The 15,637-nt window shown below is 47.2% G+C and overlaps 1 protein-coding gene across 1 annotated transcript in view; it reads right to left on the bottom strand.

Annotated features, from left to right (window-relative positions):
• Positions 1-15,637, bottom strand: part of VPS35L (VPS35 endosomal protein sorting factor like) — a 117,228-nt gene that overhangs the window by 27,901 nt on the left and 73,690 nt on the right. The window contains exons 23-26 of the mRNA XM_080830946.1: positions 14,154-14,217; positions 11,507-11,605; positions 9,713-9,790; positions 8,369-8,483 (exon numbers count right to left, since the gene is read on the bottom strand). Of these exons, the coding sequence (XP_080687072.1) occupies positions 8,369-8,483; positions 9,713-9,790; positions 11,507-11,605; positions 14,154-14,217 (356 nt within the window). The remainder of the gene's footprint in view (positions 1-8,368; positions 8,484-9,712; positions 9,791-11,506; positions 11,606-14,153; positions 14,218-15,637) is intronic.

Below are 15,637 nucleotides of genomic sequence, written 5' to 3' on the forward strand. Positions count from 1 at the left end.
CCTGGAGACACTTGGCCAGAAGCACACACGAGAAGTCAGCAGCGAGGAAGCGCGGCCAGAGCGGGCTACCTTGTCCCTTCCCCCAGGGAAGAGGGAAGTTTGTTAAACAATTATCACAGAATTTTTGGTAATTTTCTGGGATTTTAGGCTCTCCTGTCTCCCAGTCTGGGCAGCTGCAAAGGGTCTGCAGAACACCAGAGGAGCAGAGGAAAAAAAAAAAAACCAAGAACACCAAAGGGGCATATTCCAGAGGCCTCTGCCAGGACATGGAGAAGTCAAACCCAAAACACAAAGCCATCAGAAGAGAACGGTCCACAGAGTATGTCCCTCACAAACCCTGGGAGAAGGTAAAAGCACAAAACATACACCTGCGCGTAGCATGATCCTGTCTTTGCAAGAAAAAAAGTGTCTGTACAATATAATGCCGAAGTCTGTGGTAGAGGGGTGGTAGCGGAGGGTGAAGGACGCTAGGATTTTTCACTTCCTTTCACTTCCTGCTAAGTTCCCGTTTGGGAATTTTCATTTAGATTTCTAAAAACAATTTCTCTGGAGCACACAAAGGCCACACACGCTTGTTAGGACATTTTCAATCACAGGAACGTTCAGAACAGAAAGTGAGGCAAGGAGGCAGACAGGCAGATGGCCCAAGGGGCATCCGAAGCCTTCCCCCCACCTTCCTTCTTTCCCAGAGCCGGGGCACCCACTGCCGCGGGCTCTAGTTCACACGCATCCTCCTCGGGTGTGTGAACGAGGCACTAAGGGGGGCCCACACCTTCCGGAGGCCCGGGGTACTGCTCTGCTCCCCACAGCCCACGCGCCAGGACGGCTCCTCGCTGACTCGCTGCTCGAGGACCTGAGAGTCCTGATTCAGGGTTCAGGCTCTCTGGACGGCTCCACTCCACAGACCCTCCTCCCAGCTTTACAAGGTCTCCCCGTGTGCTCTGAAGCCTCTCCCAGCTCCGGAAGACAGCTCGAGGGCTGTGGCCTCCCCCAGGCAGGCGCCCCTCAAGAGCCCGCTGCTCTCTATTTTGTGCACCAGGGCTCCGTATGGGACTCTGGACAACAGCGCCGGACATTCCCAGAGACTAAAACTGCCGTGCACTGGACAAGCACCGGAAAGCTTCAACATGGCTCAGAATGAAGACGCCGGTTGCTCACTGTTGGCAAGAGCAAAACAAACAAACAAAGAAACTGGAAAGAAGGCCGATGTTTTTCAGTAGGACTTTAGGGGGAAAATGGAGGGGGGGGTTGGGGAAATAATTTATAACACTTCCAAAAAGAAAAGGAAATAAGCTAGAACACTCAACAGCCATTATGAGCACGAGGTGAATCTGTATGTATGACGTGGGTAGAGGGAAGGGGCGGTGGGAGAAAGACCAAGATTTACTGGATGGAAAATTGAAAAATATTGTGGAAGACACAATCCGTTCTTAGGGTTGTGGGACTGCCTGTCCCACTATATATAGATCGGGAGGGAATGAGAGTGGATGAGAGAGCATGAGAACACATATTTCTAAATGGATATATTGAAGAATAAAGTTAAGACAACTATCCGAATTGTGAAAATGGCTATTTTTCAGAAGGGAGGAAACAGAGATGCCTGGGTGGCTCAGCAGGTTAAAGCCTCTGCCTTCAGCTCAGGTCATGATCTCAGGGTCCTGGGATTGAGCCCCGCATCGGGATCTCTGCTCTGCAGGGAGCCTGCATCCCACCGCCACTACCACCTCCCATCCCATCTCTCTGCCTGGCTCTCTGCCTACTTGTCATCTCCGTCAAATAAATAAAAATCTTAAAAAAAAAAAAAAAAAGGAGGGGGGGAGGAAACACTACTGGTGACTTTTATTTTGAGGCTTTTTACATTAAGTTGTACCTTTCTTTGTGGGAATTTTTTCAAATGAGCACAAGGTAACATTTTTTTAAATAAAGATCATTAAGAAATAAAAATAATGTCCAGGTCGTCTGTTTTTCGATGATTAACAGGATAGTACTCCAGTCACCCTCTGTTCAAGAGGACATAAACTCAGACTGGAACTGTCACGTCTGAGAGTAAGGTCATCCTTGTGTATCCCTGGTGTTGTCAGTGCAAAATTGGACTCATTACATGAATCGTAAGAGACAGTCAAGAAGCGATAACCCAACTTCAGAGGCAGTGTTTGGTGTTTTCAAGAACCCATTAGCTCAGGGCTAACGGAAATCTTTACTATTCTTCAGAGTCATAAACTCCCAGGGTTAAACGAGAGCTCAGAAACAATTTGCTGCACTCCCAAAGAGACCTCAGAGAAATCACATGCCTTCCTGGACAACGGAGACAGAGAGCTCCAAAGCGAGGGAACTCTAGGAAAGGCATCATCATAACGTCTTAGGACAAGACATCACAAGGGGGTGAACAATTCCCTCCCATCCCTTGAATCTACTGGATTAAATCGAGATTCTGGCTATACTCTCTCGAGTTCTATCAGCCCTACTGCTGCAAAAACGGGGGACATGGCCCACGACACCTCAAACTTTGTATTTTGGAGTTAATGTTAATGTCACCCCTAAATTCGTCTGCTGAAATCCTACCTGCTCCTCAAAATGGTATTAGAAGATGGGGACTTTGTAGTGATGAGATCATGGGGGTGGAGCCCTCATGAACGGGATTAGTGCCCTTATAAGAAAGGCCCCAGAGAACGTTCTCACCCCTTCCACACACGAGTACACAGTGAGAAGATGGCTGTCTATGAACCAACAAGTCCTCACCAGATACTGAATCTGCTCTGGCTTCATCTTGGAATTCTAGCCTCCTGAACTGTGAGCAACAGATGTCCATCACTGAAGCCACACGGTCTACGGGGTTTCTGTTACGATGGGCTGAACCCCGTCTGTCATCAGGATGCACCATCACCAACGGGGGTGGGGGAAGTGCCTTCCGGTAAAGCCTCGTGGTCCAAATAGCCGAGTTACTATCCACAGAGATTTAATGCTGTTTCTTACTAAACTGTGTTTCTGAAATGGACTGTCATTATAGCAGTTAAGCTGGAGGATTTAAGGGGCCACTATTTTTATAATATATATACAGGGTAAGATTTTTAAAAATATGAGTGCCTAGAAACAAGTACATGCATTTGGGGGCGGTAAGGAGAAAAAATGAAACAAGATGAGATCAGGAGGGAGACAAACCATAAGAGACTCTTAATCTCACAAAACAAACTGAGGGTTGCCGGGGGGGGGGGGGGGGGGGGAGGGAGAGGGTGGTGGTGTTATGGACATTGGGGAAGGTATGTGCTATGAAGTGTGTAAACATGGCAATTCACAGGCCTATACCCCTGGGGCTAATAATACATTATATGTTTATTAAAAAATAAAAAAATTATTTAAAAAAAATAATAAATTCTCCAGCTAAGTGTAAGGACTAAATGACACATTAAATGGAAAGCCCTCATCAGATTGCCTGAAATGAGGTATCTGCTTAATAAAGTTGGCCATTATTAAAAAAAAAAAAAAAGAATTATCAACCATTATTATAGGGTGACTACCACTCATTCATTCAACATTTCCGGAGCACCCACGTGGTAGACAGCGTGCCAGGGTCACACTGTCAGACAAGAGAGGTTAAGATTTCATGGAGCAGACAGTCTTGCAGTGGAGAAAAGCAGACGATCGTTCACATATTTACTTGTTAAGTAACAACAGGGGTTAAATGAGGACAAAGTGCCAGGTGTCAGGATAACACATCTTATAACATGACCTGACTTAATTCAGTTTGTTTGGGGGTTGAGAGGCCAAGGATGGTGTCCTTTAAAAAGGGGCTTGTGAGCTAACCTCTAAAGGATGAAATTGCAAAAAAACAAATAAAAGAAAGGAAAATTCAAAGGGAGGGGAGAGATAATTCTGGAAAGCACTATTATTAATGAAAAGAATAAAACTACTCTGCTTGAATTGTGTTCTCTCTCATTCTGTCTTTGGAGGAACCGCAGTTCTCGTTTGTTTGTTTGCTTTCCGGGATAATTCGGCAGGGTTCATCTTTAAAGGAACAATTAGCTTTCCTGTGATTTCTCAAGGTTTTGCAGATGAGAAGTTTGCTCTCGGAACCCCGAAACCACAGAGCTGCCATTGTATGCAGAGCGCCACAGCGTACTTCTGTCTTCTGAGAGACAATTAGATGAGGTCAGTATTTACTGAGCAGCTACTGTGTGCCAGGAGAGCCAAGTTCTCGAAGTACGTTCTCCCGTGCAATCTGAGACAGACAGTTGCCACGGCTGAGATCTCCACTTGATAGATGAGGAAACTGAGGCACGCAAGGGCCTACTCGTCTGAGCTTGTAAGCAGCAGAGTCAGGACTGGGGGACCTGAAAGTCACCATCAGTGAGGGACGCATGCCAACATCCTGCCATTGGCCAAACACACCGTAGGCTTTCACACCTCCCGTGCCTTTGCTCAAGCTCTTTACCCCACTTGGAATGCCAGTGGTTCCTGCTCCCCTCCCCGCTCCTCCCGATTAACGTGCGCTCCCCTTCCAAGACCAGCTCCAACAATACCTCCGTTGTAAAACACCCTCCTTTCTCAGATTAGAAACCAGAAAGATAAAGGAACAAAGCCAAAAAGAAAAGGCCAAAGAATCTGTTGTTGCTCTGGGTTGGTAATAATCTTCTAGAACGAACCAGTCGCAAACAAGAGCAAGACCTTATCCAGTGACCCGGCTGAAAGGAAAGGTCCGCAGGCATCTCCAGGTGAGAAGCACGAGCCTTCTGTTTCTCCCTACTACTGGGGGCACTGGCTGGCTTTGGAACAACGCCCCGACCCTGGCCCACCCACAATCCACTCCACAGGCTACACCGGTATGTCCGAAGGACCAGAACTGGGCCTCCCTTACAAAAGCCTTCGTCAGCATCCCACATGGGGCTGACTGAGAGTTCAGCGGGAGTTTAACGTGAGGCTGGACCCAGTCCGCGCAAAGCCACCGCCCAATGCAGAAGATACAACTGAGGCCGAACTGGGGAGACCAGAAAGTGATTTGGCAGGGAGAGGACTGGTTTATTACTATTTTTTAAGATTTTATTTATCTGATAGAGCGAGAGAGAGAACATGATGGGGAGCAGCAGAGGGAGGCGGGGGGGGGGGGGAAGCAGACTCCCCGCTGAGCAAGAGAGCCCGATATGGGGCTCGATCCCAGGACACAGAGATCATGACCTGAGCCGAAGGCAGACGCTTAACTGACTGAGCCACCCAGGTGCCAGGAGAGGACTGTTTTATAACCAGGGGTGTATGTGTGTGGGGGGGGAACAAAAGTGGCCCATTTCCATAAGCTTCATTTAATTTCTATGCAGCCTTCCCCCGCTCAGTAATTGAATGTATAATTTATTTTGGCTAGCGACTGCTGCGTGTGGCTTTCAGAACAACACTAACAGGCTTCTGAGGTTCAGTGCCACAGCATTTAGAGAGTGGAATAAAAGTCAGCAGATAAATTATTAAACGGAAGGTGGACGCCACACTCCCGCCCCTCCTGCAGGGGCCTGAAGCGTGGGGAGCGGCAGACGGGGAGTCCCGGGCACGGACACCGAGGGCATTAACTAACACAGAGTGTACCGGGCCGTTCGGACACTTCTTATCTCCCGGTGTGGACCGAGGCCATGACGGGGCAGCACGACAGGGCAAAAGCCACCCAGGGCTCTTATCAAATATTCTTGGAGCAGCAGATCTTTGATGATGGGGGAGCCTTTATTTAGCTTAAGAAAATTTTTTTTAATTTTTAAATATTTAATTTCAGTATTTAAATATTTAAATATTAAAAAAATTTTTGACCCCATTTGGGGTCCAGTCATAATAAGCTTGCCTGGGATCTACAGTATTTTAGAACATGGTCCTGAGTTTCTAAGTTGGGAGAAGAAAGATCAAGCCTTCCAGAGCCTCTGTTCAGTCTACAGCTCTGATAGCAGCAGCTCATAAGCCGTTCCGAATGGTTCAAGTTCCGCAGACCTCAAGAGTTCCCCCGTGAAGGCTACCATTCCTGAACTTTTTTTTTTTTAATTTTTATTTATTTATTTGACAGAGAGAGAGAGATATCACAAGTAGGCAGAGCAGCAGGCAGAGAGAGAGGGGGAAGCAGGCTCCCCGCTGAGCAGAGAGCCCGATATGGGGCTCAATCCCAGGACCCTGAGATCATGACCTGAGCTGAAGGCAGAGGCTTAACCCACTGAGCCACCCAGGTGCCCCCATTCCTGAACTTTTTAAGAGGGAACCAGTTTATAGTAAGATTTTAAGTTTCTTACATCAATCTAAGCTAATCATCTGATCTAGTCTTCATTTTGCATAGCATCAGGGTTTGGGGGTGGCTGTTCATTTTTGTCTCACCCTGTTTCTTGCTAACCCATCATGCTTACCAAAGCAGGCACCAGGAGAAAGTTCCACGTTCACCAACACACACCAAGGGCAGGTGGGGAGTGTGGATAAGTAACGCCTATGGTAAGAAAACACATGGACCCAAAGCATGATGGCAATCACGAGGAGGACGGTGCCGAGCAGGACATACTGGGAAGGGCATCCAGCCAGAGCGGAGCTTCTAGCAAGAGTGGGCAGCAAAAGCCACCCTAACCAGGGGAGGCTTCTCATCACCTGCTTGAGAATTAAAAAAAACAAACCAAACCAAACCCAAGTATCTGGGGGAAGATTATTTTAGAAAGAGGCAACGGCAGGTACAAAGACTCTGAGTTAGAATGCAGCTTCGCATGTTCAGAGAACAGAAGCAAGCCAGTGTGGCTTAAGTAGGTGCCAGATGAGGACAAGGGGCAGGCAGGCCCCAGATCGTCTGAGGACTCCCAGGGAAGGTGTTTGGTGTCATTCCAGGAAGCTACTGGAGTTCCCAGGAGTCAAAAGCAAAGCTTAACCCCTCAAAAGGGGCGTGGATAGCAATCACGTGTGAAGGCGCTGGTGCCCGGAGCCGCCCCAGGTGAATGAAGATAAAACATTCCAGAGCTGCCATGCAAGGACCACTCTCCAACCGACCCGGAGAATCCACCCAGAGCAACGGCAGCAAGCGGGGGGGCGGCCAACCCTGGCGTTATCAACTGGGAGCTCATGGAGGAGACGGGAGCTGAGGGCAGACCATCACTGAAAACACCGGACCCCTCGTACGAGGCCACACAAACCTCCCAGGCAGTCACTCAAGCTTCCCCAATGCTGGCCCTACAGAAGCTCTACCACAGCGGCGAGCGGCACGGCCTGGAGTCAGAGCAGGCACAGGGTGCCCGCTCCTGAGACCCTCCCTGACTCGGCTCTGCCCCTGGGAAAGGGGACACTGACCACAGGACCGCACCCCATGGCTGTTGGGAGGACAAAATTAGACAGTACGTGCAAAAAGGCTTGACACACACACATGCCCCAGCTACAACACCTGAATCTCTGGCACGCCGTGGTATGGCTCCGTGCGCGTGTCCTTGATGCACACCGTCCCAGGAGGTGACAAGCACATCCTGTAGCAAACACCTGCCTAAGGGCTTTCTCTCAGCTCGAGTGTGGAGCAGGTGAGGGAGCCAGGGAGGTGATGATCTAGAAACAGCCCTGCCCTCACGCAACATACTTCCCCTGACCCTCAGGTGAGGCAGCGCCGAGGCCGTCCGACACCCGCTCCCAGCGGTCCCCCGTGGGAACAGGCCTCAGCTGCCCACAGCGGTTACCTGCCCAAGAGCGCACCTTGTTGGCTTCCTTCCCTTCCCCGTATCAGCCCCCCATCACCTGACTGACACTCTCAGGGACTGCTGCTCAAGTAAACTGTCTGGCTCCTGAACCTCGTACAGAAATGGGTCTGGGACAGGATTTTTTTTTTTTTTAAATAAACACTATATCCTTTAATGATAAAAACAGAACTCCTCATTGGTAATAAGCCAGAAGAAAATCAACATCACACAGCAAAGGTTGGGGCAGAATTTTTATCACTCACAGCAAGCCGGACACAGTACTCTTTCTGTACTTATTAGCTTCTAGTTGTAGGTGTCTGGGGTTTCAAACAAACAAACAGCAACAAAAAATAAACAGCCATGTGCTGGGGTGAAGCAGTCCTAACTTGTAAAATTCTCTAGGCACACTTCTCCTGGGGCGTCGAGCTGCCCGCCAGGCCTGTGTGAGACAGGTTTCAGAAGGGCCTTGCGGGAAAGTAGCTTCACACTGTCATCCGCCTGACGCTATCAATGTGGGCACGGCTAGTGTAGCTTCCTGCTACAGAAAAAGATTTAGAGTTCGTTTCTCCATCAGTTCTTTCTTTCCTTTCTTCTTGGAGGAATCTCTCTCACTCCACACACACACACACACACACACACACACACACACACACACAGCTGAGTCAGCTTTCCTAAACAGCCAGGGAACACTCAAGAGGAGAGAATGACGGGCTTACCTTGGGAGAGGCACTGGTTGGCCAGGGCAACCTGACCGGAATGCAGGTAGAGATTGAGGCGCGTGAAGATGCCCACCAGAGAGGGAATGGTGATGAAGCAGTAGGCAACACAGGCCTAGAAGGACGGGAAGAAACACAGCAGGTGACGTAAGCAACACCCCCACTGCAGCCTGGTCCTCCTGTTTCCATCCATCACATATTTTCAACTAAAAAACACTGACAAGGGGCGCCTGGGTGGCTCAGTAGGTTAAGCCTCTGCCTTCGGCTCAGGTCATGATCTCAGGGTCCTGGGATCGAGGCCCATGTTGGGTTCTCTGCTCGGCAGGGAGCCTGTTTCACCCTTTCTCTGCCTGCCTCTCTGCCTACTTGTGATCGCTGTCAAATAAATAAATAACATCTTAAAAAAAATAAAATAAAATAGGGGTGCCTGGGTGGCTCAGTGGGTTAAAGCCTCTGCCTTCGGCTCAGGTCATGATCCCAGGGTCCTGGGATCGAGCCCCGCATAGGGCTGTCTGCTCAGCAGGGAGCCTGCTTCCTCCTCTCTCTCTGCCTGCCTCTCTGCCTGCTTGTGATCTCTGTCCGTCAAATAAATAAATAACATCTTAAAAAATAAATAAATAAAAATAAAATAAAAAATAAAAAACACTGACAATAACGAAATCTCCTCCTTCTGAGCCCCAATTTTCTCTTCTCGCCTCTGCAGTGTACTCCAGATGCCCCTTTGGGAGGAGGGAGCCAGGCAAATAAGGAGCATAAGGGGGTAAGGAAAATAAACCCTCATCTGTCACAGCAGGAAGTAAATAGGTTGACACCTATTAGTGACTAAGCAGCAGACTTTTAAATCAATTATTTAAAAATATGGCAGTAATTAGAAGAAATTGCTCGAAAAGCTTTTGAGGTAGTTGGCACTTGAGAAAAGAGGTATAAAGTCAGGGCAGGGACAGTAGGCTTATTTTTCACTGTCCTCTTTTTGGTCCAATTCCATTTAAAAAAACAAATAAACAAACACAGATATGGATTGCTTTGATGAAAAGACTTTCAAGATACAGGCACCAGCCAGAGATAATTCAGCTGGCAAAAAATGCGATCCACCTCTCAACACAGCCCACCCCACCCCCGCCCTTAACATGTGTCCAAATGGAGACTTCTCTGATCATTTATCTTGAAAAATCCCAAGAAAAGTGGTTCATCCATAGATACTTGAGAAGGAAAAATTAATCTGGAAAATCGATACTTAACCACCCCTTAGGACACACTTGTCTTTTTCTGGGAAGAGCAACTTAGAAACTTGCAAATGAAACAACTGGAGGTTCAAAGTCAGGGAGTCTTATCTCTAGAACATACCCGGACAAAGGCAGCCGTCTTTCTGGAATGATTTCCTTTCATTACTTTCCTCGTTTCCATCGCCAACCGGTTTACGCTCTGGATTTATTAATTAAAAAAAAAAAAAAAAGGAAGACTTATGAGATGATGGCTGACTCAGATTAACATCTTCCTAGAGATCTGGACGTTAACTGCATACAAGTCAACAAGAACGAGCTACATGGGGCCCAGACTGGTTAGCTCCGAACCCCGACATGCCAGAGGGGTCATCCCGCCTGCCTCAGTCTCAGCCTTGAGCAAACATCTCCAACAGGGTAAGAACAAAAGGCCCTCACTGAGTTAGTCATGCCTATCAACTGGCCTTGTAAATGACCATTTTCTGGTTTAATGAATAGCCAGGGTTCACTTCATTTCCAGAAATCCCACACACTAAGCTTGAGATCTTAGGGATCCTAAGAGAAACCTCCAAACCCGAGAGGCAGCACGCAATTCAGCGATGCAATGCAGACGTGAACTCCGACAGAAACAGCCGCTTCCACATCACGCTCACCGCCTATGGGTGTGTTCTAAGAGCTGTGCGTTCCTCAGTTTCCTTCACCGCCACAACCCTACGAGGTGGACGTGGTGAGCTCCCTCAACATACAGAGGAGGTCTCTACCGTTAGGTCTTAAATTCAGGAACGCCACATAACCCGCTAAGCAGCAAGCAAATATATATAGAGGCTGCTCCCCTTGAATTTACACGAAGCGATTAAAACCTTGGGGAATCTTTCCACAAATGTGAAAAAGTTCGGACCCATGGTTCCCAAACTGTGTACCATGGCACCCTTGAGGGCTGGAGCAAACGCGGAGGGGCACCCACAATTTTTTAGGGGAACAGAGCAATGTTCCATTGTCGAGCGCTGTGGAAAGCACTGGCCTTAGGAAGCTCGTGGATTCAACACTGGACTGTCCCCTGTTCCTCACAGTGATGTCCTAGCTTGGGTGAAAGCGGGTTCTCAACAGCTGCTCTGATTACAAGTACTGGGCAAAAACCAATGTGGGGAAAGAAAAATCAACGTGGAAGAGAGAACGAGGGTAGCGATGCCAATCCGAGGGCAAGGTTTGAGAAGTGTTACAGTGCCCAACAAGTTACTAGTAACTGGGATTATTTAAGAATAAAGAGGGGCGCCTGGGTGGCTCAGTGGGTTAGAGCCTCTGCCTTTGGCTCAGGTCATGATCTCAGGGTCCTGGGATTGAGCCCCACATCGGGCTCTCTGCTTCCCTTCCTCTCTCTCTCTTTGCCTGCCTCTCTGCCTACTTGTGATCTCTGTCAAATAAATAAATAAATAAGAATAAAGATATATTTTTTCCTTCCAATTCACATATATTGCTATTTCTAAGAGCTACCCAGTTGTTAGGGCATAAACACTTAAGTTCTTTGAGTCTAACTTCTTAATCAACAGAACTGCTATTTCTTTCTTTGCTGTGGGGACACCACGAAGAGCTACCAAGAACCAGCTAGCCTGGGACTCCGGTTAAGCTCTTAGAGCCATACGTTAATATTTCTGTAACTCATCAGTGCAACCCACTTTGCTGCTGGCATACGGGACTGAGAATATGCTCATTTCAGAGAAAAAGAGGTTAAAAAAAAAAAAAACCCATCCAAAGACTTAAGCAAAAATTGCAGATTTGATTAATCTTTGAGAAACCGGCTTTTATGCCCTGAAGAATAGAAGTGTTACGGGGCCACAAGACTCCCAGATTAAACTCCACGCTTGGCAGATAGTTAATAAATACTTATTGAGAAAACAAACGAAAAGATGAAAATCCTTACGTGAATCAACTGCACAAGAACGGGTTCCAGGTTGCAAAACACTGACCTAGCCTCAACGTAAAAACTGAGCTGTTGTTCAAAATCACGGCCAAAGGAAACCTAGAAGCAAGGGAAAAGGTGCTGAGAATGTTACCCCTAGGCACCTGGGAGCACACACCATTGAGAAGAGTTTCCCTGAGCTTCGATGGGTAGGGAAAGCCTGTGATGACAAGTCACCAAAACCATGAATGGGTGGAAATGCCCAGGGTATGCAAAGGCACACGCACATATGCACTCGAATTTACACTTGCCTCTGCAGTGTACTCCAGATGCCTCTTTGGGAAGAGGGGGACAGGCAAATAAGGAGCACAAGGGGGTAAGAAAAATAAACCCTCATCTGTCATAGCAGGAAGTAAATAGGTTAACACCTATTAGTCTTCACATGACTTTGCCCAGCATATAACTGGAATATTACTATTACCACCTCCTCTTCATGACATGAGCACCAGAGTAGAACATAAAAAGACCAAAGGGTAGTACAGAACAGTATCTCAGAATGTAAATCGGATTTCCCAGGCTAGAAGGAAATGCCTGGAAAGGAAATAATGGAATTTTGTTTGTCAGCTGTGGCCTTTTCACAGAACATAAATTTGGTTATTGGGAGCCATTGGTCAGAGGGATTTCCCTAATAAGAGCCACACCTTTCTGCTTCCTGATGGGGAGTCCAAACTCAGCAACTTACGGGTGGCTGGGGGAGCCATACGTGGAAATTTCTCCATCAATAAAAATCCATTTCTTCAAATTTATGAAAAGCTGGTCAGGAGGACAAACTTGACTGCTACAGCAATCATTTTTGCCCAGAGGAGGTTTAACACTGCTATTTCCATTAAAGCTATCAGGTTTCCCATCTTATTTCCGCATATTCTTTTCCATTCTAACCCGGTGGCTCTCAGACAGACCCATAAAGGGATAAAATACCACCTGATCATTGTACAAATCAAGGGCAAGGAGAATCCCGTGGTAAAAGGTGCATTTCCCAACACAGCGGTTGAAAGGTTAAATCTGATTCTGCATGAAAATGGATTATTTTACCTACAGAGGAAGGATGAGGCTGACCCCTCCTGTTGAACAAGTCACATGTTCAGGGTCCTTTTCAAAGTGATCTAGCTATTTACTTCTTAGTCAGCTTTTGTCTTGACATTTATATTAAAATAAGACACCAGCAGAGGTTGCTACTTGAGCTTTGTGCACAAAGAAGGAAAACGACCGTGGTTCTGGCTAGGAGGGGCTGGGGGGTTGTTCCCAAAGAAGGCTGTAAGAATCCCTCCCACTCTGCCTGGCCTTTTGCAGCATCCCTGTGGACACGCCCCTCCCCCCACCTTGGGGGTGGAGTCTACTTTTCGGGCTCTCCAAGGCGACAGCCCTGGTGACTGCTTTGACCAACGGAATGCAGCAGGATGGGACAGCAGTCACTGAGTGATCGCAGGACTTTGGTCTTAAAAGGCCCCACAGCTTCTGTCCATGCCTGCACCATACAAAACAGCTTGGCTGAGAAGGCTGGATGGTGGCAGAATGGCAGAAAGAGGCCACGCCAGTGAGAAATGAGGCCCCAAAAGCCAGCACCAAGAGCCTCAACATGGGAGCGAGGCTGTCCTGGATCCTCCGTGGCCCCGATCCTGGTACACGGAGCAACCTGGCTCCAGTCAACCCCCAGGATTGTTAAGAATTAATAAAACAGGGGCGCCTGGGTGGCTCAGTGGGTTAAAGCCTCTGCCTTCGGCTCAGGTCATGATCCCAGGGTCCTGGGATCGAGCCCCACATCAGGCTCTCTGCTCAGCGGGGAGCCTGCTTCCCTTCCTCTCTCCCTGCCTGCCTCTCTGCCAACTTGTGATCTCTGTCAAATAAATAAATAAAATCTTAAAAAAAAAAAAAAAGAATTAATCAAACACAGTAACTGAAAGCTGCAAAGTCTTGTGATGAGTTGTTAACGCACAATTTTGCCCCTCCCGCCAGCATCCTTCCGCCATCACCCAATGAGCCGCACATCACATTGGGTGCCCTTGGGAGCCCCTACTCCCGACTCCCAGGATCCATGTGATCCACGGCTGCACAGGCGTGCGAAGGTCTCCCAGGCCCAGCCAGTGTGTTCCTTCCCCCTCACTGCGCCAATTCATGCAGGGATGAGCCGGTGACCTTTAGTCTAGTTAGTCTAGAGACTCAATCCCAGGACTTCCCCTGGAGCCCTTTCTGCTGGGCCGCAGCACTGGCAGGCTTGGGGACCCAGGGCTCTGCAGGGGAGTGAGCCTGCCAGGGAGGACACTACGGGAGCAGAACCCGAAGCCACAGACCTACAGAGGGCAGGTCCTGATGACACCACAGAGACCCCTACGGCCGGCTGCTCCTTCTGAGAGCTCCATTCCTGGACTTGGCATCCCCCATCCAAACCTCTCCCCCCTCCTTTTTTTTTTTATTCCTTAGGCCAGTTTGGTCTTGGCTCTCTTTGCCCCCAGGGGAGTGCTGGCTAATGTAAGATGTTTTCTAATTTCATCTTATCTTAATAAAAATGAAAAGCACCAGGGAACATAATGTTAACTGCTTTCACCGGAGTTCAGGACAAACAATTACATCACATTTCCAAGTGCCCTGAAACTTCTTCCCAAATACTTACCATTTTTATAAATCCATTAATCAAATATGCCAGCATTCTTTTCTCATCCTCAAGAGTGAGTGCACTAAAATCAATAATGGTACATAATTAACACTGAGGTAATAAATGAAAGTTTCTAAAGAATATATAAGAAGTAAGCGATTTAACAGGTAAGAGCATTTTGCATTTTCTAGATTTTAAAAAACTCCCAATGGGCTGTGTGTGTTTCTTCTGATGAAAATATATCATCTAAATGAACATAACTTAAATGTGTTTCTCATCTCTCTCAAAGACGACGTTTTCAGAACATATTTATTAATAGCAAAGGAGAAGGAAACTTTCCCTTGGAATTTGGACAACAAGGTCCAACTGCAAATTTTGCATTCCGGAGAAGTTGTGTTCAACATTTTGGAATAAAAAATTTCAAATAAGCAATTAAGTTGAAAGAATTCCACAACAAACATCCATATATCTACCACCAGGATCCCACCATTATCATTTTACTGTATTTACTTTATCATATAATTATCCACTTCCCTCTCCATCCACCAAATCCAGCTCATTCTGGGGAAGCATCTTCAAGTAAATTACAGACTGTGATTGCCTCTATCTAACAGCAGTATTAATACAAATATAAATAAGACAGTGTCATGTCCTTAAGCTTCAACTACACATGTGAAGGCCTAGTAACAGTTCCCCAAATTTATTTTTTAAAAAAACTTAAGAGCCTAGAGAAAACAGGAGCCAAGTCTTTTGTGTGTTGGTTTGTCCTAGGGGAGAGTAAGTACTGGCAAAAACTGCATTCCGTCCGCTAACAAAGCACTGTCCCTTTCGTTCTTTGAGACTCCACAGCCCAGCCCCCTCTGCAGCTGGGTATAACCAGAGGATAGTTCTAGCCAAGGGGATGTGAGCACAAGCAAGGGTGAGCCATCCAAGTTTCTCCCAGAAAGAAAACTGCTGTCCTCCAATGCCCGCAGGCTGTACATGGACATGGTCGTGGTACGCCAGCTTCCCCCAGGAAGACAAGGCAGGGGGATGGCCGAGCAATAAGACAGAAGGAGCCTGGATAGCACTCTACGGTACAGTGACCCTACCCCAACCTTCTGATCTCACACCTTTAGCAAGACAGAAATAAACCTTCTATTTTGCCGAAGCTAAAAACCCAGTATCCTACTAGGACAGGTGCTTTTCTGATGTGTTTTGTGCCTTTATTTCTATTTCTATCCAACTAAAAAGCCTATCGGTTCCATGTATTATGAAAAGTCTTGATATTTTGATTTTGGTAACTATTCATGAGGTTGATAATGCAAGATCATGAAGATAAGGATTCCAAAGTTCAGAAGAAAAAAAAAAAAAAAAAAGTAAAATTCATCTTGCTGACGGTTAAGTTCCAAAACCGTTTTCTCCATTCTTGTAACATTTTCCAGTGACTCAAGCTGCTGTACTTAAAAATTCTTTGGGGACTAAAATTTTAGCCACAAATAAGCAGGCACTGCTTCAAACAC

The sequence above is a fragment of the Martes martes genome (genome assembly GCF_963455335.1).
Source record: "Martes martes genome assembly, chromosome: 18".
NCBI lineage: Eukaryota > Metazoa > Chordata > Mammalia > Carnivora > Mustelidae > Martes > Martes martes.